The following is a 24,216-nucleotide window of genomic DNA, read 5'->3' as shown; positions in this document are numbered from 1 at the left end:
GGAGAATACTTCCAGAGCGAAGCTGTTTATGACACAGATCAGCAGAGTTTAATGAAAACCAGGCCAGGCTACGGGCTGACCGCTCTGTCTTTGTCTGTGTGCTCTGATCCTTGTCTATCCCTGGCACTTTGGACTACTTATGATAGCAGCCAATTCCACCACGGCTTCTGAGGTTTTGGGTCTGCACTTTACTTCTCCCCACTTCTGGCTTTCAGCATCTTCTCTCGTTCTTGGATAGTAAACCAGCTTCTCCTCCCAGCTATGATGACTATATTTTCATGACTGTGTCATCATATTTACATTGATATTTTTAGGTTTTTAACCATCCAATTTTATTTGATTAAAGAATAACAGACACAAACCTGTTCTCAACCACAGTGTTGTTTTAACATTTAGGCTCTACATTTAATGTCCTCGCAACAAACACTATTCTTAGATGTATTAAACCGACAGCAGATGTTGCAGTGGGTGGTGAAGTTAAGCTTTTTTGATTTTATTTATTATTTGTACATTTATTTTTGTACATTTTTTGCTATCACAACACAGGAGGCAGCAGTCCTTCCTGAAGAAGAATATGACTAAAGAGAGGACGATATATATTTGTCACATTTTGGATGGGGAAATGATTGTTGACAAGATTAATATTGAGCTTCATTCACTAATAAATTCATGGAAGATTTCATATTTATATGCACAGGAGAAAATTCAATCTAATTCACATGTAACGTTCACATGAATTTGTTCTTAAAGGGACAGTACACCTAAAAATTTGAATTCTGTTTACTCACCCTCAAGCTCATCCAAATCTGTATGAATGTTTTCTTCTCCTAAATATTTTTTAAAGAATGTGGGTAAAGATGAAGTTTCTGGTCCCCACTAACTCCCATAGTACTTTTTTTCTTCTTCTCCATTCTGTGGAAGTCTCATCGGGATCAGAAACGGATTCGTACAGGTTTGGAGTAAATGATGACAGAATATTAATTTTTGAGGTGAACTATACAACTTTAACCTTGTTAAACCTTGTTTAATGGTGATTTGCATACACATCCATTTAAGGGCTTTCTGGAAACCTTTACTTTACGGCCATTTGTTACTCTCAGCCATCATGACACAACATTTATTTCATTTTTTCACTTGATGTGTTTCAGTCTTATTTTTTTTAAAAATTCATGACAGGCTTGAACTTCCCTAGAAATGGATAAAAACCTATGGCTCAAGTGTTCGCAGGTTAGGATGGTCAAGTTAGCCCCTGCTGGTATATGCTGTAACTACACCATTTGGACACACTTGGAGGCCTTTCGCATATTAGCACTTAAGTTACATAATCCTGAATTGAGTGGGTTTTTGCTCACTCATATGCCTAGAATGAGTGTTGGGGGTAATGCATTACAAGTAACTACGTAAGTAAAATAAGTATTGTAATGCATTATTTTCCAAGTAACTTTCCTGAACACTGCCTAAAAGGACTGTGGTGAACAGAAGCTCAAGAGATTTTCACGTTTTATTCTATGACATAAAAAACATGACTAACACCCCATTGTGTGCTTTTGCTTGTCTTGTAAAAGGTGGTTGCTTACATGTGTCTAAATGGGCTACAGAGGTTGTCGGGGATGTTAAACATCATCACACTGAACAGATAAACTCAAATACTTACTAGTCACTTTCACAGCCTCGCCGTGTTTAATCACACTCTTGCAAACTATTTGTAACTTTCACCTGAAATGTTTTTGTTTTTTAAATAAAGATTGAAAGAAGTTTAGTTATGGTGACTATGAAGTCATGTGGTTGTGGTGTAATTTGTTTTAGGGCCATCAAACGATGAATCGTGATTAATCACATCCAAAAAATAAATAAAAATATACATGTATATATTTGTAAAATATTTATATGTGTGGATACATACACAGTCTTGGTCAGAATTGTTGGTACACTTGGTAAATTCGATCAAAAAAGGCAGTGAAAATAAATATATACATAATGTTTACATAATACACACACACATATGTTATGAAAACAAAACTTTTATTTTGGATGCGATTAATCACGATTAATCGTTTGACAGCCCTAGTTTGTTTATAACCTACATTTAGCTTTTTCCTTGAATTTATGTTTCAAAATTCATCATATTTGTAAGGATGAGCACGATGAACGAAACATGTAAGAACTATAAACTTTTGTCAGTCACAGATCTTCTATTCTGCAATGATCTGAAAGCTAATAGAAAAATCATGTCGGGTTTTTGTCAAGGGAATCTGGGTGAAGATAACAAAAATGGCCTACAAAAATATGTCATCACTGCAAGTACTTTATTTAAAGCCATTCAGAAATAGACCTTTTTGCCAGTTCTTAAAAGGGCTCTTAAAAAACATGAAATGAATTATTTTCCTTTGAATCTGAATCTTAACTTGATTACAAACAGGTTATTAGTACTCACTGACTAACTATGTGACCTACTTACTGCTCTGATGAAATACTTTTTCTGGTAATTTACAGACTTAAAGGGTTAACCTGTTATGATTTCTGTCTTTCCATTTTTGCATAAATGCATCAAATTCACAATGCCTATGGCATAGTAGCATGGTGGCAGTTTTACGCTAGCTGCGGACATGTCTTCACAGGTGAGGAGAAAACTGTATCGAACTTGAAAAATTTAAGCATTATTAAATGCATTGAGGATTAATTTTACAAGTATGTGTGTGTGTTTCCGAAATCACTGGTTTGAAGAAGAAGAGATCCTACTGAATAAGTGTTAACAACTGTAGTTCTTGTTATTTGGACAGATCCTCTCGTTGTGGCTACTGTTGCCAGGGGAGCAAATATTCCTTTTCCATCTCTTTATTGCTGTATACTGCTGCTGATGAGTCAGACTGTCCCTCCTGAAAGCCTGACCAGCACAGCTGCTCACTTTAACTTGTTTCTAACCTACTGAGGGAGGGAGAAATCACGAGAGATGCTCTTAAAGGGACAGTCCACCCTTGTGTCATTCCAAAGCTGTGTGTATCTTTTTGAAACACAATTTAATATATTTTGAAGACTGCTGGTAAACAGACGGTTTCAGCTGGAGAAAACATACTATGGAAGTTATTGGGACCCGAAACTGTTCTTCAAAAAATATTATTTTGTGTTTAACAGAAGAAATAAATGAATATAGTTTTTGAATGACAGGAGGGTGAGTATACAAAGGCAAAACTTTTATTTTTTGGGCGAACTGCAGGAGTTAATTATGAAGAAGTAGAAGTTTCAGATTAATTAGTGCTCCAGTCTTTTAAATATCTTTTCATTTACTCTTTTGTTAATTTTTGCTGCCTTTTTTTTCATGAAACTCTTTTTTTTCTGCCCATCACAATTTGTTTTCAAATTCTTTTCAAACAGCCTTATATGCTTGTCCCTAAGGTGGGTCTTAACAATTCCTTTAAACAAATACATAAAGATGTTAAATATAATATTTATGCTATCAGGGGCAATGGCAGAATTCATCATCTTTGCAATGATCTGAATTTACATATCTAAAACTACTTAAAAGTGTTTTGCATGTATATGGACTGGGATTCAGAGTTTTGTCATCCTTGTACAGTTTTTGTAAGTTTTTTTTTAATTATTATTTGTAATTCTATTATTTTTGTATGGGACAATCACACTTCACAGTTTGGTCTGTTATTAGTTGCTGTAACTGTACATTCAAGGATAAATTAGTCAACAATATGAAAGCATAACAATCGCCATTCCCGTCATGAGAAAAGCTTCATCTTGGATAATAATAAGCATTTGGCGCCCTCTGGTGAACATTTTTCTTCACGTATTAGTCTAATTTATTCTAGCTTGCTGTTATTGACTTTATCTTAATAGCAGCCGAGTCACTTTCTATAAATTTTGAATTTAATTCCAATTCAATTTCATTTCATTAATAAACAAACGGTTATAAGCAAACGATTTGATAAAAAGACAAGTTTACAAAAACAAATATTTTTTTCTTTTTTTTCTACCCCCCCCCCCTTTTTTAACAAAAGAAACATGATACACTAAAGAAAGTTGTGTAGGATTTTCTCAGAAACTATTTTCACACATATTGCTAGCAAATTTCACAAATAATTACATAGAAATGGCGAGTAAGGCACTGATTAAATGGGAAAATAAAGTAGAAAAACAGAAATAGTAGTTTCTTGTGAATTCTACTTCAGCAATTGTTTTATTTACAACTTCAAAAATCTTTTTACAGTGTATAACAAAACAAGTATGTTTAAGACCTAGAGAAAACCCTCATTTTCAAGTGAAAAAAAAGAGAAAATGCTAATAAAAATCCAGGCAGCCCTTTTGTCTACATAAGGCAGACCAACCCTCATGTGTTCGACATCTGTATCTGAACCCACGAGAGCTGTTGAATTGTAATGGTTATGCATGCGCCCTGCAATGTCACCATGCAATAAATTAGACAATCATTTACCAGTGATCTCAAAACAAAATATTTATATACAGCTTGGAGGCTTTTTATTGTCTGTTAATTTTTCACTCACATTAAAATTGTTAAACTGTTAGATTTTAACACTATTATTAAGCATTATTCACTGTAAAATACAAGGACTCCTCATCTATAATTTCAGTGTCTGTGTCTATATGTGTCTATCAGGAGCAGTCTTTAGTATATAGAGTTATTTATGTCTGTTTAACTGAGGACCTTTATACTGTACATGTGGTTAAAGGCACGTGTGGAGACTGTTGGACATTTCTCTTGGCATGTCTGCTGCTTGTCCATGTGTGAAGACCTCTGCTCCGGTGTTTGTGGGTAGCACGGGGTCCTCAGACAGAGCTGATGTATTCAGAAGGTCAGAATGACAAAAGTGACATTAATAATGCAATTAATGAAGTCAAATTTAGTTATACGTTATTTTAAGGTGTCCTTGTTACAGTGTAATTATACATAATTACTGAGTATTATTAAATATCTACATGCACTTTCTATATGGTTAGGGTTAGGATTTGGGTTTTGCTTAGGGTTACTTGTATGTAATTATGCATAATTAATTGCTATTATTATAGTAAGTACCGTGTAACGTGTAACAAGGACACATTAAAGTAAAATGTTAGCTCAACTGGTTGCACTTTATTTTACAGTCCTGTTCCTCATGTACATACTATGTACAAATCAATCAATCAATCAATCAATCAATCAATCAATCAATCAATCAATCAATCAATCAATCAATCAATCAATCTTTTATCTCACAATTCTGACTTTTTTCTCAGATTTGCATTTAGCTTTTTTCCCCCTTAATTCCATGGCAGAAATGAAACAAACAAACAAACAGAATTCCAGAATACTCAGAATTCTGAGAAAAAAAGGCAAAATTGAGAAAAGTAAATTGTGAATTATAAAAAATTCAGAATTGTGAGATAAAAAGTCACAATTACCTTTTTATTTATATATGGGAAACTACCATTAATAGTTAAAGATTCCAGCTTTTTAAGCCTTATACTTCATCCGAACATAAATATTCTGTGATTACACAAAGCTACACACCTTTAAAAGACTTAGAATATGGTTCATTGGTCATATGGGCTATTTTTATGCACTGTAAGAAAAGCATCAGTAGAAAATGGACAAGGTACTGGTAATTATTTGCCAGAACCTTTACAGATTTTTCCTTTAACGCTAATGCAATGTGTTATTCAAAATACAGGTAAAACACCTGTGAAGAACCAATACGAAAAATTAACACAGTATATTGGCGATATATCAGACTTTTCTTACACTGAAAAACATTTGGTGTAGGATTTACTTTGAAACAGTTTTCACTCAGAAATCGCTAGTGAATTTCACAAACAGTTACACAGACTCTGCAAGAAACATTGAATTAAACATGCAATTTTAAAGTAGAGAGACAGAAGCAGTATTTTCCTGTAAGATGTACCACAGTAATATTTGTTTTATCTATGGTACATCTTCAAAATTATCTTCTTTTATTATTATTATTATTATGTTCCATGGAGGTACAAAAAGTCATACGGGTTTGGTATGACATAGAATGTAGATTTTTGGGTGAACTATCCCTTTAAACTCTATAGGACTGACAGCTGGACTACCTGCGCTTGAGATACTCACAGGAGGGTACAGGAAGGATCACGGATGTGAAGTTAAGCACTGGGATATGGTCTGTCAGTATTCCTCTGGAGAGGACAGACTCTGTAGCTGTGGTGAATATGAGAGGCTCAGGATTTGACTCTACAGAAAGGCAAAAAAAAAAAAAAAAAGCCTACTGTTTTATTCCCTTTCCAACCTGTTCATACTTTAACTGTAGGTAAGTCAGAAAGGGCCTCCATTCCCTCAGAGAGCTAATAGTGGGTCTTGTTTAAATCCCTAAAGCTTAAACTGAGACAGATGGACTCTGGACTGAGATCTCTATGGAATCTTAACCAGCTCTGAGTTCACTGAAGTTTATGCTAGAGAAAGTCTACAGTGACTCTCCATGATGTCTCCGGACCAGCACTGCTCACCTAAATCCAAGAATTTATTTACCGATCCTAAATCAGCAGTATGCCAACCCAGAGGAACATTTTATAGTTTCCTATCTGTTGGTCACTACGAGTTATGTCGAACGACATATGGGGTCTCAAAAATCTCTGGAGTTTAAGAGAAAACGCCAATGAAAATTGGCTAGTGGATTTAACATACCTGAGCCACTCCCCGTGCCAACGGGTATAAATAGGGCGACAGGTGCATCCACTCATTAGATTTTTGTTTCGGAGCCGAGTAGTTGATGTATCCAGTCTCTAAAAGCCTTCATCTGTGTGTCCGAGAGCTGTTCCTGGTCGGTGTGACGGCGCAGTACAGCGGTGTCCCTGTGATGGCGATTCCCCTGGGCGCTTCGGCTGAAAGAGCAGTTTCTAAAAGAGCAAATCACGGACGATTCGCGTCTTTTTCAAGATGCCTTTTCGTCCGTGTTCTTCTGGATGCATTAGTTTCCTGTCTTCGGTTGACAGTCACGAGCGTTGTCTGCAGTGTCTGGGCATCCAACATGCTGAGGCTGCGTTCGTGGATGATTCATGCATCTATTGTGGGCGTATGAACATGGCAGTGCTGCGATCGCGTCTCTCACTCCTCAAGGGGAGTGCTGCAGACCCCTCTGTCGCCACCCGTCCCGGTTTCTCTGGCTCGAGCAGGGGACCGCCGGCTGGCGCTCTGGGAGATCTGAGGGTTACAGTGAGAGCTTCTCAGCTGGGCCAAGCCCCACGGACCTCTCGCTCCTCCCGCAACGGGTGTCCCGTGCGGCTGCCGATTGATTCTGCTGGGCCGTCTTGTAGCGGCCCCAGCGTGTGTTTCGGTGCGCTGCCCGAGGATTAGATGCATGAGATGCATGAAGAGGTGACGAAGTCGTGGACGGCCCATTTCACGGCCAGAAACCACTCGTCTCCCTCTTCCATCCTCACCACCCTCGATGGCGTGGCAGCCAGGGGGTACGTGGACATTCCCCAGGTGGAGAGAGCGGTTGCGGTGCACCTGTGCCCACAAAGCGCCGCCACTTGGAGGAATCGTCCGCGTCTCCCGTCCAAGGCCTGTAAGCTGTCGGCCTCTCTGGCTGCCAAGGCTTACAGTGCTGTGGGCCAAGCTGCCACTGCCCTGCATGCCATGGCTATCCTGCAGGTACATCAAGCCAAGGCGCTGAAATCAATGCACGAGGGTGGTATCGACCCGAGGTTGATGCAGGAACTGTGCACGGCGACTGACTTCGCCTTACCGGCGACGAAGGTAATGGCGCGGTCCCTCGGGAAGGCAATGTCCATGCTGGTGGTCCAAGAGTGCCATCTCTGGCTGACCCTGGCCGAGATGAGAGACGTCGACAAAGCCCGCTTTCTTGATGCTCCCGTCTCCCCGGCAGGCCTGTTCGGCGACAAGGTCGAGGACTTTGCTCAGCAGTTCTCGGCGGTGCAAAAACAGGTCATACAGCACATCTTGCCCCGACGTGATCCTCCGGTTGCCACCATTCCGTTGCGGGCAGCGCCTCAGCCTGCTCGTCACCGTGGACGCCCCCCTGAGAGTTCTTCGAGGCCAGTGGGTCAAGCCCCGCGCAGGAGAGCGGCGCCCCCCCGTGTCACTCCCGGCTGCGAAGTCCTCTAAAAAGATGACTAAGCGGCCCTGACACGGGCAACTCGGAGATGTGGCAGACTGCTCTTCAGGAGCTGGCGGAGACAGCACCACTCCTTCCCCTGGAGGAGGGCCGGGTGGAGAATCCTCAGTTTTTGTTTCTTTCTGTTCCGCTGCTGGTCCAATGGCCGGCGGCACCCACTTTGTTAAAAAAAGAGCAATTTCCCTTTCCTCTGAGTTGCATGGCTCATGGGTTGACGATGAGCGATGCACTGCCCCCTTTTTCTCACCCACGACGCCCCCTTTCGCCAACGGTCAAGAGGTCGCGGTTCAGAGACACAACGCCTATCCACGCGTCTCTGGCCAGTTCCTCCAAGACCTGTTTACTTCCTACGAGTCCTCCCACTGCCAGCTGTACTATTCCCTGTCCCAGGCCCCCCTGGGCATAGATGCACTGGCACACAGCTGGCCTCGGGCTCTACGCAAGTATGTGTTTCCCCCAGTGAGAATGCTCGCCCAAATGCTGTGCAAGGTCAGGGAGGACGAGGAACAGGTCCTGTTGGTTGCGCCTTACTGGCCCACCCGGACCTGGTTTTCGGAACTCATGCTCCTCGTGACAGCCCCTCCCTGGCGCATCCCCCTGAGGAGGGACCTCCTCTCTCAGGGGCTTGGCACCATTTGGCACCCGCGTCCAGATCTTTGGAACCTCCACGTGTGGCTTCTGGATGGGACGCAGCAGACCTAAGTGATCTGCCCCCAGCGTTGGTAGACACTATCACTCAGGCTAGAGCCCCCTCTACGAGGCAGGCCTATGCTCAGGCACGACCAGGCATGACCTGATCGTTAGGTTCCTGAGGGGTGCCAGAAGGTTACATCCTCCTATGACACCCCTGATTCCCTCCTGGGACCTCTCTATTGTCCTGGCGGGACTTCAGAGGGGTCCCTTTGAGCCGCTGGATTCAGTCGAGCTTAAGTTCCTGTCTCTCAAGGCAGCGCTCCTGGTCGCGCTCACTTCCATCAAAAGGGTCGGGGACCTCCAAGCATTTTCGGTAAGTGAAGACTGCCTTGTGTTCGGGCCGGCCTACTCTCACGTTGTCCTGAGACCCCGGCCGGGGTACGTGCCCAAGGTTCCCACCACTCCCTTCCGAGATCAGGTGGTGAACCTGCAAGCGCTGCCCCTGGAGGAGGCAGATCCAGCCTTGCCGTTGCTGTGTCCCGTAAGAGCACTTCGCATATACGTGGACCGCACCCAGAGCTTCAGAAGCTCTGAGCAGCTCCTGGTCTGCTTTGGAGGTCAGCAGAAGGGGAAGGCTGTCTCCAAGCAGAGGTTGGCCCACTGGATAGTGGATGCCATCGCCTTGGCATACCATTCCGGCATACAATTTTCATTGGTGTTTTCTCTTAAACTCAGAGATGATTGGCCTCCCAAGTGAGACCCCATATGTCGTTCGACATAACGTCTCCGTTCCCTCCATCAGGGAACGAGGGTTACGTACGTAACTGAGACGTTCAGGAGACTATAGTTTTGAATTCTCAGCTATCTTAAATTTTTGATTGAATTTTATCTCATATGTTCCTCTTAAAATTCCTTGAGAGAAATAAACAGAGGAGAGAATATTTTTTGACATGCAATATGAGTGTAAGAGTAAAAAAGAGCACTTATTACATAAATAATATACACAAAAAAAAGAACTGAGTACAAATTGATTATGCTTTCGGACACTTAATTTTTACAATGTTAAATTGAACAAATTAACTTGTATAATAGTTTACATTTATATAAATGCAATTAGCTGAATTTTAGAATGTTTTTTTTTTTTTTTTTACTCAAGTTGGAGTGAAGTAGATGCCATATATAATTTTATTGTCTGAAATAAGGAAATATCGTGGAAATATGGTTTTATTGTCTGAAATAAGTGTACTGCTGAAGCATTTATGCTAAAATAAAATATACATTAATGTAATTTCTATTGAAACTATGTAATGCATTTAAAAATATTTTGAATATACTTGTAGTAATACAGTTGACATTTTGTACATTTAAAATATATTAACTTTACATGAATATTGACAGGAAATGTATGATTTAGTATGTTCATCAAAATAAGTGTTCTTCTTTAAAGCACAACAAAATAGTATTAAAGTAAAATTAATTTGACATGATTAAAAAAGTTTACTTAAGTGTGTTAGGAAAGAACTTTATTTCATTATTTCATCAATACTATATTATATACAAATGCAGTAACTTTTTTAATATATACATTTAAGATTTAAAAGTACACTATGAGTGAATGAAGCACTTCTTTTTTCAAGGGTAATCTTGTAAGATTTTGATGAGAAATTAGTTTGTGATTATGGAAGCATATGGGTAGCAATATTCAATTTAGGATGTAATATGCAAAATGACAATGCAATATGTAAAATGACAATGCATTTCTGTATTTACATTTACATTTTCCAATACATTTGTGCAACATTTGTTGCAAAATGAAAATGAAAATTAAATTACATAATTTTCATTTGCCATTTGATACACCAGTTTTAATATGTAAAATGAATACTAATTGTAATGCTTTATAAGTTGCAAAATTAAAATGAAAATGTATTACAGAGATGATTAGATATGTATAACATGTTCAAGCAAAAACTGTGGCAAAATGATAATTTAAATGCTATTTTTCTTAAATGCATTAACACTCACAGTCAAGACACTTACGATTGCATTTTCATTCAATGTCCCGCAATGAATGTAGCAAAATTCAATGTGCACATCGAAAAGGCATTCCGAGCCGATCACGTCTCCGCCCCCTCCCGCCTTGTCAATCACTGCGTGAACAAGGCGGGGCTTGCAGAAGGTCAAGAGACTTAAATCTCAATTAGAGGATTCAAGTGAGAGAACATGGACAAGACAGTTGGCACCTGTACGTTTTGATCATTTCGGTTTATGGCTTCAATATTTCATTCGCACTTGTGGGCGGAGCTGAAACGCTGCTTTCATCTGATTGGTCGAATCGCTCCACCTTCAGCTCGGTCTTTTCATTCTTTCAAGCAATAAGAGTCAGTGCGAGTGAAGTCTGTAATGTCTGAAACCACCGCTCACATAATATTTGAATCAGATGTAGCTGGGCACATAATTCGTGCTGCTGAGACCTGCAAATTATTTCTAGGTTGTAGTATTGTATGAATATTGTCCCACTGATAAATACAGTGCAAATAGTTCTGTCTCTTTGGATAAAAGTGAAGTGGAAATAAAAATCAATAATAGACTGAACAGTTCCATGTCTGTAACATTTACCACTCTCATATTTTAAGTCATAAGGCACTAGGTATGTGTGTGTGACATTAATAAATAGTTGTAAAAATTAATATAGTTACATTTCTAAATAAAAATAGTAAGATTAGCTCTGTGCTGCTCAGTGCTCCTGTAGCCTACCCCAGAGCGCCCTCTCGCGGCTGTAGACGGTAATGTTTTCTCTTGGTTCTGAATAAATGCGACTTGTAGTCCAGTGCAACTTATATATGTTTTTTCCCTCGTCGTGACGTATTTTTGGACTGATGCAACTTATACCGAAAAATACGGGTAACATTATTATTATTATTTATTATGAGAGTAATTGACAAAGACTAGAACTTTAATGTTTCACCAAATTCAGCTCAGATCTTCAGACTTGTCGGACTCGTGTTGCTGTATAACTGGCCAGACTTACCTTCCCAAAAAATCCTATTTAATTTTATTTAATAAATTTAACTATATTTATTTCCACTTCACTGTTATCCAAGGAGACAGAACTATTTGCACTGTTTTTATCAGTGGGACAATATTTATACAATACAGTATACAACCTAGAAATAATTTAACGGGGTCTCTTGCAAATCGCAGCAGCACGAATTATGTGCCCAGCTACATCTGATTCAAATAGTATGCTAATTAAAAGTGAGTGTAGTTTCAGACATTACAGTGCTTCACTCGCACTGACTCTTATTCTGCCTGAAAGAATGAAAAGACCGAGCTGAAGGTGGAGCGATTCGACCAATCAGATGAAAGCAGCGTTTCAGCTCCGCCCATAAGTGCGAATGAAATATTGAAGCCATAAACCGAAATGATCAAAACGTAAACAGGCCAACGTTCTTGTCCATGTTCTCTCACTTGAATCCTCTTCTTGAGATTTGAGTCTCTTGACCTTCTGCAAGCCCCGCCTTGTTCACGCAGTGATTGACATGGCGTGAGGGGGCGGAGACGTGATCGGCTCGGAATGCATTTTCAATGTGCACATTGAATTTTGCTACATTCATTGCGGGACATTGAATGAAAATGCAATCGTAAGTGTCTTGACTGTGAGTGTTAATGCATTTAAGAAAAATAGCATTTAAATGATCATTTTGCCACAGTTATTGCTTGAACATGTTATACATATCTAATCATCTCTGTAATACATTTTCATTTTAATTTTGCAACTTATAAAGCGTTACAATTAGTATTCATTTTACATATTAAAACTGGTGTATGAAATGGCAAATGAAAATTATGTAATTTAATTTTCATTTTCATTTTGCACCAAACGTTGCACAAATGTATTGGAAAATGTAAATGTAAATACGGAAATGCATTGTCATTTTACATATTGCATTGTCATTTTGCATATTACATCCCAAATTGAATATTGCTACCCATATGCTTCCATATGTGATGAGATCTTTTTTTTAATGGAGACACGGGGAAGTGCAAGACTTCAGTGAGTGTCTTAATTCAATCTCATGGCTGACTAGGAGAAATAATTGAGACATTAAAGAGTTCTCATTTGTGATTCGTCTTTCCTTCGGGACAAAGCACATTAATTTTATACCTGATGCAGGCAGTGCTTCAGATCCTCTGGATGCTTCTTCTCCCAAGAGCATCTCCATCAGCAGGCTGTCCACATTGGCTTTGCCCAGGAGACGCATCAGCTGCAGCTGCTCCACCATCTGCCAGGCCACACTCTGGAGTGTGGTCAGCAACAGCAACAGCTCCCCAAACCGGCCTCGCTGCTCACTCGTGGCCTCATCCAGCAGCACCTGGGCCTGGAATCGCAGTCGGCGCACTGCCTGAGTGCACTGCACTCCAGAACAGTCTGAAACATACACCGAGTTCAATGACATCAGTTGCAAAACAAAGTTCACTGAGAGATTCAAGATTAGCTGAAACTTCATTTGGCATGTAGTGCATGGATTGGATAAACGGGATATTTGTTTAATTCATTTCATTACTTCTTTGTAATTGTGAAATTTACAAGTGAAAATGGTTTCTTCACCATTTTTTTTTTCTGAAATTATGTCACTTCCTGGAGGAAATTTCATTAAGGCTTACACAGTTAGCACATACTGTATAATATAACATTTTCAAGAAAATACACAGGAAACAAATATTTGAAACATATGCTATATATTTGAAACATATGCTATGAATTTGACAATACTGAAATATATGAAGTTTCTACCTTCATATGCCAAAATCAAAATTTTTTATAACAACATATTGTAGCAAATATATTTTTGGGCCAATATATATTTATATTTGAAAATATTACAGATTTTTCCCTTTTTTAGCAGTATTTTGTATATATATATATACAAAATACTGCTAAAAAAGGGAAAAATCTGTAATATTTTCAAGTTAGATCGCATGGGGAGAGAAATGTCAACCTCTACAGAAACCAAAGTAAATTAAATTAAATTAATCAGACCTCCAGAGCAACAGGCAGGAAAGTCTAGAACTCAACACCAGCATGTCCCAGATATTAATAGATCCCCATAAAACATAATGCAATCAAAGAGTGCCAAGAACAAGTGCAGACGCTCCTGGCACGGACAGTGTTTGACTGGGAACACTGCGATGATCCCTGACTAACCTGGGGAAAAAAAGACGATGGTTTTGAGACAGACAAATTCAGTGTCTGTGATGTTCAGCTCTTTCAGCGGTCTCACCAGCTCTTCCAGGATACGAGTGGCTACCTTGGACATCTCCTGCTCGGTGCCTCGAACAGGAATGATGAAGTCGTTTCCTGTACAAACACAGTATAATGACAAATAATGCTCACAATAAGGTTGTCACTTTCGAGTTGTGAGCTCTGTAACTTAAAAACAACAAAAACAACAACAAAAAGAAACTTTTTCAAGCAAGTATTTGTATAATTCATAAATGGGAACATGTACCTAAAATGTATTGATTATACATTTTATAACATTTATACAGTGACAATAAAATGAACAAGATGCCTAAAAAGACGGAAGCCATCAGGATGTTAATAAAGCCTAGAAATCAGTATTTCTTTTTTTTTTTTTTGTGTCATTAAGATAATATTATAGTTTTTTGTTTAATAATTTAAATTAGTTTTGATTTTTGTATTTGTTTTCATTTTAATTTTAGTTAAAGTTTTAATAATTGTGTTGTGTGTTTTTGTCATTTTAAAATATAAGAATATTTAAAAATAGACATTTATCTAAATTAGATAAAAAAGAATACTAATTTATTTATTTATTTAGTTATCTATACATATTTTTATGTATTTATTTTTTTGAAACCATTTTTATTTATTTTTTATTTTAGTTAACAATAATAACTCTGAAAACGAAATGTTTTAAAATGTTTGTCTTTTATTTGTTTAGTTAACAGGGACATTGTACTGTGTATTAATAAAACATTTCTGTAAATACATCAGAATTAGCCAAAGGCTATGTTTCATCTGTAGTCCCTGGACATAATGTTACAAGTCACACTGAAAAAAGATATGATTAGAATACATGCAGAAATATTGGGTTTTATAGGCCTTTATTTACGGTGACCAGGGAGAAAGTCTCAGCAAGTTACACTTCATGTAAGTCCAATTCAACTTTCTGTGCATAATTATTTTCTAATTCCAACTTTGTGATTTATTTCCTAAAACAAATTACATGCAACCCCCCTATCATCATTTGATTGGTCAAGTAATATGATTTCCATTTTTTTAAATAGTAAGTTCAATATTTTATTTTATGTATTTTAACATTTTATTCAATACATGCAATATGATTGGGACATGAAAATGTAGTGCATAACAGGAACGGCCCATTTTCAAATGAACCCTATCCAGCCCATTACTCACCCAGTAGGATGATGTCATTGTAAGGAATTGAACGTTGTGCCACCCCTAAGATGAGGTGCTCAGCGGAGTGAGCTCTTAACAGTGCCACCTGCACACACACACACACACACACACACACAAACACACACACACACACACACACACACACACACACACACACACACACACACACACACACACACACACACACACACTCAGTGCCTGCTACAGACAGGAAGTGACAGCTCATTACCAAACAAACACACTCAGGAGCAGGCCTACCCTGTCATCCACCGACAGCTCACAGAATTCAGGGATGCACTTTGCCCATTCCACTAGGAGGAGGAGCTGCTGTTTCATGGATTCACACACATCACTCACGCCAGCTATCTTCTTGGTTTTGATGTCGCTCATGGGATTCTGGGAGGGGCTCTGTAGATGGCAGAATGACTCTGAGCTTGATATAACTGAGTACTTTAGTTACATGTGCATTTATGCATTTCTCAGACGCCTTTATCCAAAGTGACTTACAATAGACCCATCCCCTTTAGTTACTGTTGCTACGTCCAACAAGCCATGGCGCTCTCACGCCACAGATCATTTTCTCAAGCAGTGAAAAATACATCGCAGAGCAAAGAAGAAACTGACAACGTGCCAATAGACAATACTTACTTTTGGTATTAAATAAAGTCTTTCAAATTTTGTAATTTTTTAAAGAAAAACCTTGTAAATCTCTCATTCTGTTTCATTATAACCAAACTCTGCATTCAACATTGTTTTCTTTCAATTGGCACAGGAAAATTTAGTCAATGTTCACTGAAAATCGGAGGAGTGTAAGTTCAGATCAATGAGGCCTATGAAAATGCAAAATGTTCTAATTGAAAGAAACATATGTCATGTATTTGCATACCTCCATGCACCATGTTCGCACAGACGTGATATATTATCAGCACGTTCCATTACGCTATTGCAGATCGAGCAAGAATGGAAGGCATTATTATTTTAATATCATGTGCTTGGTACAGTAATGTTCTCTCGACTGCTGAATGGGACATGAGATAATCTGACAGCATTTCATTCCACCTTCCACCAACGCCGTCTCTCATTGTGTGGTTGGGTAGCCTCTGCTCTGTCTCTGTGCATATGTCATGTGTTTTGGAGGAGGTGTGGCTTTGGAGAGTGATTTACAGGGAGGGTGGGATTTTATGCTTTCAAAGCTAGCTTGCTATTGCTAGCCTTTCCGAAATCACCTACCCTACATTTAAGTCATTTTGTGGTCACCTTGAACATTTGCTGAGGCCCCCTAACGGCTGTCCCACTTAAATCATTGTTTAAGTTTTATAATATTATATAATACATATAAGGTACTGTTCACTCAGTACCTTATATGTATTATATATATATATATATATATATATATATATATATATATATATATATATATATATATATAGCAAATTGTTTTGTGAAATTAATAATATTGTTTACTAATGTTCTGAAAGCAAGTTCAGCAGAAAGCTTACCTGATGAGTGCAAGTCTCCGCCTGCATCAGCACATCGATGGTGAGAGTCCCAACGCCTTGACCTTCTCTATGACAGCTGATACGGTCACGCTCATTCTGAACAGCTAAGAGACACAAAGTAAGATCAGTGAAAAATAATGTCAATTTACCTAATGTGTTTCTTTATAGAAAACAGATAACATGTAGCCAGTGGATGCAGAAAAAAAAAGTTTTACTTTAAAGTGCTTTTTAAATCATTGTTTTAATAATAGTGTGTGCTTTACAGTAATTGACTACAATACAAAAGCACATACAAAGTATTTTAACTGCAGTGTATTATTTGATATTACATTTAAGATTCTTATTTTCATTTTAAATGCACTGACTTGCAGTTTCATCACTACAGATGTGCAATTACAAGAATGCCAATATTTAAATACATGACTTAAAGGTTGAAATAGAAATGACATTGAAGTATAGTTTAGATTACCATGAGACAACATAAATAATTATGGCATAATGATATACATAAGTGCTACTTAAGTAGACCAATACATTCAACTGTATTATAATAAAATTTAGACTATAATACATTTGAATTTAATTGCCATTATCATGCAAATATTGTTTTATGGTATTATTTCTGTAATAATAATTTTTAAAGTATGTTAAGTGTACTTTTTATTGAGTCTTAGGCCCGGTTTACACTATTGCGTTTTCACGCTTTGAGATAGGGAACTCATGCTGCGTCCTCTAGCAGACACTATGGGGCTTGCCGCCAGCAGGACCGGTGTCTGAAGCACGTGTGAAACAACTCCAATCCCATTGGCCCACTAAGCCCGTGACATCACAGGCGGGCGCAACTTTTGTTGTCTTCAGGAGCCATGTGTTTGAATGCGTTATGGAGGAACAAAGGCAAGTGAGCTTTTTAGAAAGTGTTTGCCTCTGTGTCCAAGGTTTCTGATACCCGAGGACACACTTGATCCACATGTGTCCTGGTGAGGAGCACATGGGATCAGTGCTCGAGGGCTCTGAATGCACTCATTATAAGAATTTCCAATGAGAAAACTCTGTTTGTGTTTTTCCCTCTTCTCGAGGGATGAGGGACAAACGTCTGTGTCCCGCAGGTCGGGTCCTGCTGCTGCTGAGGGACGGGTGAAGACTGGGTGGTTCTGTGGGGTTTCTTAGGTTCGAAAATGTTAGGTTCGAAAGCTTCCATTGCAAGCTCAGGCACTTTTCAGGATCCAGACACTCTTTCTCTTGAATTATCGGATCCCAGGGGATAGAGCAGGGAAATCTGTTGAAGTTTACATCACTTCAGAACTTCATGCATGGATTTGTGCTGCACCACAGCCTGCAGCATCTTTACACCCAGACGAAACTTACTTGAGATGCGTTAAGTGTGACATAATATACCTCTGTAAATAAATACAATTTAAATTCACGTCTCGCACGCTTTAATGCCCTTTAAATTAAACTTATACATTTGTTTAGAACTGGAGTCATGGTGGAGTATCCTGTGATATCCACTTTGCAGTGATCTTACAGTCAAATAGAACAATTGTCTGAAGCGATAAGAGAAACATACAAAATGTGCATAGCAGGGGGGCGCCTGGACTGGAATTGAGAACCGCTGCGCTAGAGGATGCAGCGCGAGTTCCCTAGAAGGGCAACCATGGTTACATGCCTAACCCGAGATGTTTCTTTGCTTTTCTCCTTGAGAGTATATTAAAATTGATATGATGGTTTTGGGAATCACCTTCATGAAAGGGACATGACATTCAGCCAAGTATGGTGACCCATACTCAGAACTCGTGCTCTGCATTTAACCCATCCAAAGTGCACACACACACACACTGTGAACACACACCCCGAGCAATGGGCAGCCATTTATGCTGCGGTGCCCAGGGAGCAGTTGGGGGTTTGATGCCTTGCTCAAGGGCACCTCAGTCGTGGTATTGCCAGCCCAAGACTCGAACCCACAACCCTAGGATTAGGAGTCAAACTTTCTAACCACTAGGCCACGACTTCCCCGATTGTAATAGCATGACCTCACCCAGTTTTTCAGTATCTTTAAGTCATATAGAGTTGCAGACATTCATGAATGTTAGGTTAAGTCCAATACGTCAGTTAGTTTACGCAGGCCTAGTCCATATCCGTGACCTTGAAGAAACTCTTTTAAGTCTGAATCATAAACTAAAATGAAATGGACTTTCACCTTCTTTCCTCATGCCGGCTCTGAAGCACTTTCGAAGTCTGCAGTATCTACATTGGTTTCTTTTGTCTTTGTCCACCACACACTGCCTGCCGAACCTGAACACACACAGAGACAGAAGTACATAGGCTACTGTAATTCTCACATTTGAAGAGATCCAATGAAACACTTCAGGTCATCCTCTTACACGTTCTGATGAAGGTGGTCTCAGATCACCGAATATTTTTTAGAGGACACAGACACTGTGAACATTTATAGATGTGGGCTACTGCCAAAAAGACAATGTGTGTATCAACCAAGTCCTGTTAAAATGTGAAATAACATTTCTGTTTTATAAGCTGAGCTGTGATGTTGTACAGGATATATAAAACAAATTTGTATTAGTTGCATTTTAAAAATTAATTATTAATAATACTATAAAAATACATATAAAATATAAAAATGCTAACTGTATTTTGTAAATTATATTTTGTATATGATAAAATGTAAATAGCTTTTTTTTATTTAGATTTATTTTAAGTAATTTTAGCATTATTTATACACTAATTTTTATTTATATACTGTTTTGAATCAGCTTTTATTTTTATAATTTTAGTTTTCAACTTAATTTTATTTTTTATTTTTAGTATTTGTGTTATATGCTTTTCTAATTTCTATTAGTTTTTTTTCTAGTTTCAAATTTGTTTTGTTTTCTCTTCTAATACTTATATTTTATTTTAGCTTTATTTAAATGAACAAAAATATTTTTAGCTTGTATTTTGGATCCTTTAATTCTGTTACTTTAATTTAAATTCCAGTGTTTCATTCATTGCTAGTGTTTATGGGATCCTACACAGACGTTCACTGTGATTTCAATGAGTATTAAATAACAAACGGTATATGTAAAGTAATTCATCTCTAATATGAATTTTAAAACCCTTCTATATTGTTTACCGCTCTTTCTGCTTTGTTTAACAACAGTTCATAGAGTCCACACTAACATGTCTAGAAATTAATTAAAAAGGAACTACAAGAATGTTAAGCACATATAGATGTGAATGTGATGGTGAGTTCTCACCGGCATGTGTAGGCATGGTTCTTGCGCACGCTCCTTCTGAAGAAGCCCTTGCAGCCATCGCAGCTGGACGCACCGTAATGTTTCCCCGTAGCTCTGTCTGCGCAGATAGAGCAGAGATTCACGCTGCTCTGCAGCGGCGCAGACACTGGTACTGATCCAGGCATATGGCCTGGAATTAGTGGCTCTTCATTGGAAAAAGAGTGGACAAAACAGAATTTGACATCTGTAGCATCACTTTGACAACACATATACTACCGTTCAAAAGTTTGAGATTTAAAAAAATATTTTTAAAGAAGTCTCAATAAGCTCACTAAGGCTGCATTTATTTGATCAAAAAAAAAAAAAAATAATTAAATTAAAATGTAAACACAAATATTGTTAAATATTATTACAACTTAAAATAATGTATTTTAAAAATTGATTTATTCCTGTGACGCAAAGCTGAATTTTCAGCATCATTACTCCAGTCTTCAGTGTCACATGATCCTCCAGAAGTCGCTCACTTTTGAATTTTACCTATAATTTTCAATTTCCTCCAGTGAAAAAGTCCATCCCCTGTTGTCCTCTCACATCAAAATCCACCCACCTATTTGTTTAGATCTGTCTTAGACTGATCTGTGCTTAATTCTCTCTGGATTTAGATGAAATCACATTTTCACTGGAGAGAGAAATATTATGGACAGGAAGCAATGGATTGAAGTTAAAAATGTCTTTTTTTTTTCTTCAGTTTTTTATCAGCTGTGTGGACTCTCATTCTGACGGCACCCATTCACTGCAGAGTATCCACTGGTGAGCAAGTGATGCAATGCTACATTTCTCCAAATGTGTTCTGATGAAGAAACAAACCCATCTACATCTTGGATGACATGAAAGCGAGTACATTTTGGCAAATACATTTTTGGGTAAACTATTAAGGACAATTAAGACTGAATTGATCAGAAATTTAGCTGTTTTCAACAATATATTAGTATTATTGATATTAAAGACAATTGAGGAAAAAATGTACGTCAGTGCCCCTGTTGCAGATCTACAAAGTATGATGCAATTCTAACTGAGCGTAGGAAATCACCCAGTGGATTCAGAGTCTCAATATTTATTACTCTGCTATAGAGAAACTCCATTTAACTAAACAGGTCAGTGAAAAGACTCAGTCTATTGCCATTTCCCAGGTAATTTCATAGTGTTAGCTAAAATTTTATTCAATTCCCTCATGTGCTGCATTAAAATTTGCACACAGAATTTGATTGCCACCAGTTTGCATCCCAAGCCAGTGAATGTCACATCTTCAGGAATAAAGCCTAATGTACGCAGATAATACCCTCAGCACTTTAAAGCCACTCAGAGAGGTAATATGCTCTAACATACAGAACGCCTCTGGGTTCAAAGGGCAGTTCTATTATATTAAGAGTCTACAATGCTTCTGGCACCCACGCATGTGTGCTTTGGTAAGATGGATCCAGTATGTCTGAATCAGCAACGCTTCTAATGATGAAAGAAAATGAGATTATAATGGAAAGCAGGAACAGGTTGAAGTTGTGCGCATAGCTTTTGAAAAGTCCTCTTATGACCAGTCAGTAATTGAAATAGCAGCATATCATGCTATAGGAACTAATGTCATTGGGAAGTTAAAATGAGAGTGGTTAAACACATGCTCTACTTGGCTTGCACTGCAGTTCTCCAATGTTAATTGGTAGCAGACATGCATACAGACTGCTGACAGACCGCTTTTAAACATTTATCTTTGTGTTTGTGTTAATGCTACTCAAATGCAATATCAATCATATTCAAACAAGCCTCCCCTGCTTGTGTTTTGGAAACTGGGCTGGATAATGGGATGCTTCTGCTGCACCTATGTGGGATTGTTAACATTTTACCTTAGAAAATGTATTTAAAAAACGAACATTAAAAAAAAATATATACATATACACACACACACACACACGCACGCACGCACGCACGCACGCACGCACACACACACACACACACACACACACACACACACACACACACACACACACAAACAAACACACACACACACACACACACACACACAAACGCACGCACGCACGCACACACACACACACACACACACACACACACACACACACACACACACACACACACACACACACTAACCAGCATTAACCTAAGTTCTCAGAACTTGGTCTAAAATGATGGCAAGGTTCTCTCTAAGTTATAAACAAATGTTCTTCCAGTAACATTAATAGAATGTTTGTTTATACTTGGTTCAGAATGTTAGAGAACGTTTAAAAGTATGGTTGCCATAATGTTTGCAAAATGATCAAATGGAATATTTCCTTAATAAACGTAAACAATTTTTTTTTTTTTAAATTGTACATTTGGAACGTTCAGAGAATGTTTGGATTATGTTTTTATATTGTAAACAAAACATTCTTAGAATTCAAAAACATTCTTGTTAGAATGAAAACATTCTTGTTTTCAGTCACTGACTATTGAATCATTAGATCAAAGGTTAGACGTACCTGTTTGCAGAGGGAGAACACGTAGACCGTCAAACTCCAGCATGGTGACTGTAGGGTCCAGGGTTATCCCATAGTCTGCTGCACTCAGGTCGAGTGAAGTCCCAGAGATCTTCATGTTAAAGTCAGGATTTGGCCTGTATTGGAGAATCACCAGCACACTGTAAAGCTCCCCAGCGTTTCACTCAGCGGCCTGTTGAGTCCATCCGAGCTTATCAGTGCGCTCTAGAATATATTACTCTGCCCTTCCCTGTAAATGGATTTCAAATGGTGGAATCACGTCAAGATCGTTGTTCTGCCATAGGTTCCCTGCACCCAGGAACTGAAGCGGAGCTCTTTGATTTGCTGAAATACAGCAATTATTGTCCAAGGCTCAACAGAGCTAGACTGATAGAGAGGCTGAGATTTTGCCAAATGTCTATGTGTTTGCTGTTCTCTTATCAGTATAGAGGGAATCATAAAGGGGAGGGATCTGGACCAGGTAAACATGAATCAGTCTTCAGTGGGAAATAGCATCAAGATCATATTTATTGTTCAGGAACAACAGCATAGTGTTGCTCTGTTGGCCGATTTGCTTTGAGATGCACCTTAAGGCCTGCGCCATGAATAGCACCGAGGACTACAGCGGGATCACATGGTCGTCCCAGACATAGTGTTAATTATATAAGTCTGGGAGGTGTTTTGGTGGCTGGAGGCCCATCTTCTTTCTTCAGGAGAACAGTCAGTAGTTTTTATTTTTGAACTTTGCCCTTTCAGTATATTTGCTGTCAGGTCAACAGTGCTATTGATCAAAGGCAAGATGATAACATGCTATTGCGTTACATTCCTTCTCTTTTGCCACATTCAAATTGTTTCACATTTCAAGTGATACAATAAGATCAGCTTAAGCTCTTTCACTAGAGAACTGTATTAGCTATCGGCACAAATCAACAAGAACACTGCCGAATGCCCCGCAAAACTACTTGGATATTTAAAGGTGCAGTCAGTCATTTTTTTGTCATTCATTTTTTCCTGAATAGTACCAGTAGATTTGGACTGTATTCTTACATCTTTTGGCCTTATTTAAAAGTAGCTGTCATTGTTGCCAGGTTTTGCTAGAGAAATAAGAGGCCTGGTGAAAAAAAAAACACAAACAAAAAAAACCTTCCCCAAAATTAGCAACACTGTCTGGGAAAATAAGCCAAACATAAGCAACCTCTAGTTTTGGGGGGTGGAGTATATGCACATCACATGCACGTTTTCTATAAAGTTCCAGCAATTTATTATTATTATTTTTTTAATTCCTTGAACCATTAGCACTTTCCATAAAAGTCAAATTCCCTCGATATGTTACTCTAGGACCAAACAACCATATGATCACTGAATTAAAAAATTGTGACTTTATTGTCTTATTTATTCAAAATTCATAACATGTTAACTCCAACTGCTTTATATTTATTTATTAACTTCTTTAAAAAAAAGCCCAAAGTTGCTTTTAAGAGCAGACTTCATACCAGTACATTTTCTTAATCTTTTGTTTTATTTATTTATTTATTTATTTATTTTCAGTACTATGCTATTTGCACACATGCACATTTTTGGGTCATATCTCAACAATTTGCATCAGCTGTGGCCAGTGAATATTCATAGTTTATGGTCTGTGTTGCAGCATTAAGTTTGTAATATATATATTATGTTTTTTATATTATTAAGTTTTCTTTGTCTTTTTGTTTAGATGTACTTTCATGAATTGTTATTATGTGTTTTTACATATGTTGTTGTTTGAGT

General features: G+C 38.2%; 1 protein-coding gene across 2 annotated transcripts; it reads right to left on the bottom strand.

Moving 5' to 3' along the window:
* Positions 1-4,560: 4,560 nt before the first annotated feature.
* Positions 4,561-23,377, bottom strand: LOC132110700 (hepatocyte nuclear factor 4-beta-like). Of its 2 annotated transcripts, none has more exons than XM_059517544.1 (10): positions 22,453-23,377; positions 19,949-20,099; positions 18,895-18,989; positions 16,698-16,801; positions 15,457-15,606; positions 15,196-15,283; positions 13,963-14,115; positions 12,922-13,185; positions 6,098-6,217; positions 4,561-4,804 (listed from the first exon to the last, which is right to left on the bottom strand). In XM_059517544.1, exons 1-10 carry the CDS (start codon positions 22,565-22,567, stop codon positions 4,692-4,694), a joined length of 1,353 nt encoding a protein of 450 aa, XP_059373527.1. In that variant the 5' UTR covers positions 22,568-23,377; the 3' UTR covers positions 4,561-4,691. The 2 variants fall into 2 exon arrangements, with proteins under 2 accessions (XP_059373527.1, XP_059373519.1); XM_059517536.1 differs by having other exon boundaries at positions 4,562-4,804; positions 19,949-20,132; positions 22,453-23,375.
* Between the last annotated feature and the right edge of the window lie 839 nt (positions 23,378-24,216).

The sequence above is a fragment of the Carassius carassius genome, chromosome 2 (genome assembly GCF_963082965.1).
Source record: "Carassius carassius chromosome 2, fCarCar2.1, whole genome shotgun sequence".
Classification (NCBI taxonomy): Eukaryota; Metazoa; Chordata; class Actinopteri; order Cypriniformes; family Cyprinidae; genus Carassius; species Carassius carassius.
The sequence above is the reverse complement of the archived record's forward strand: the minus strand, read 5'-3'. Positions and strand labels throughout refer to the sequence as shown.

What these genes read in the sequence shown, in the direction of transcription:
- LOC132110700 (XM_059517536.1), bottom strand. Translation starts at nt 22,567, where the DNA reads ATGAAGATCTCTGGGACTTCACTCGACCTGAGTGCAGCAGACTATGGG. An exon ending in AGCTGTCGGTGGATGACAGG is followed by an intron (nt 15,284 to 15,456) that starts GTAGGCCTGCTC and finishes GTGTGTGTGCAG; the next exon opens with GTGGCACTGTTAAGAGCTCA. An exon ending in GATCCTTCCTGTACCCTCCT is followed by an intron (nt 4,805 to 6,097) that starts GTGAGTATCTCA and finishes TGAATACATCAG; the next exon opens with CTCTGTCTGAGGACCCCGTG.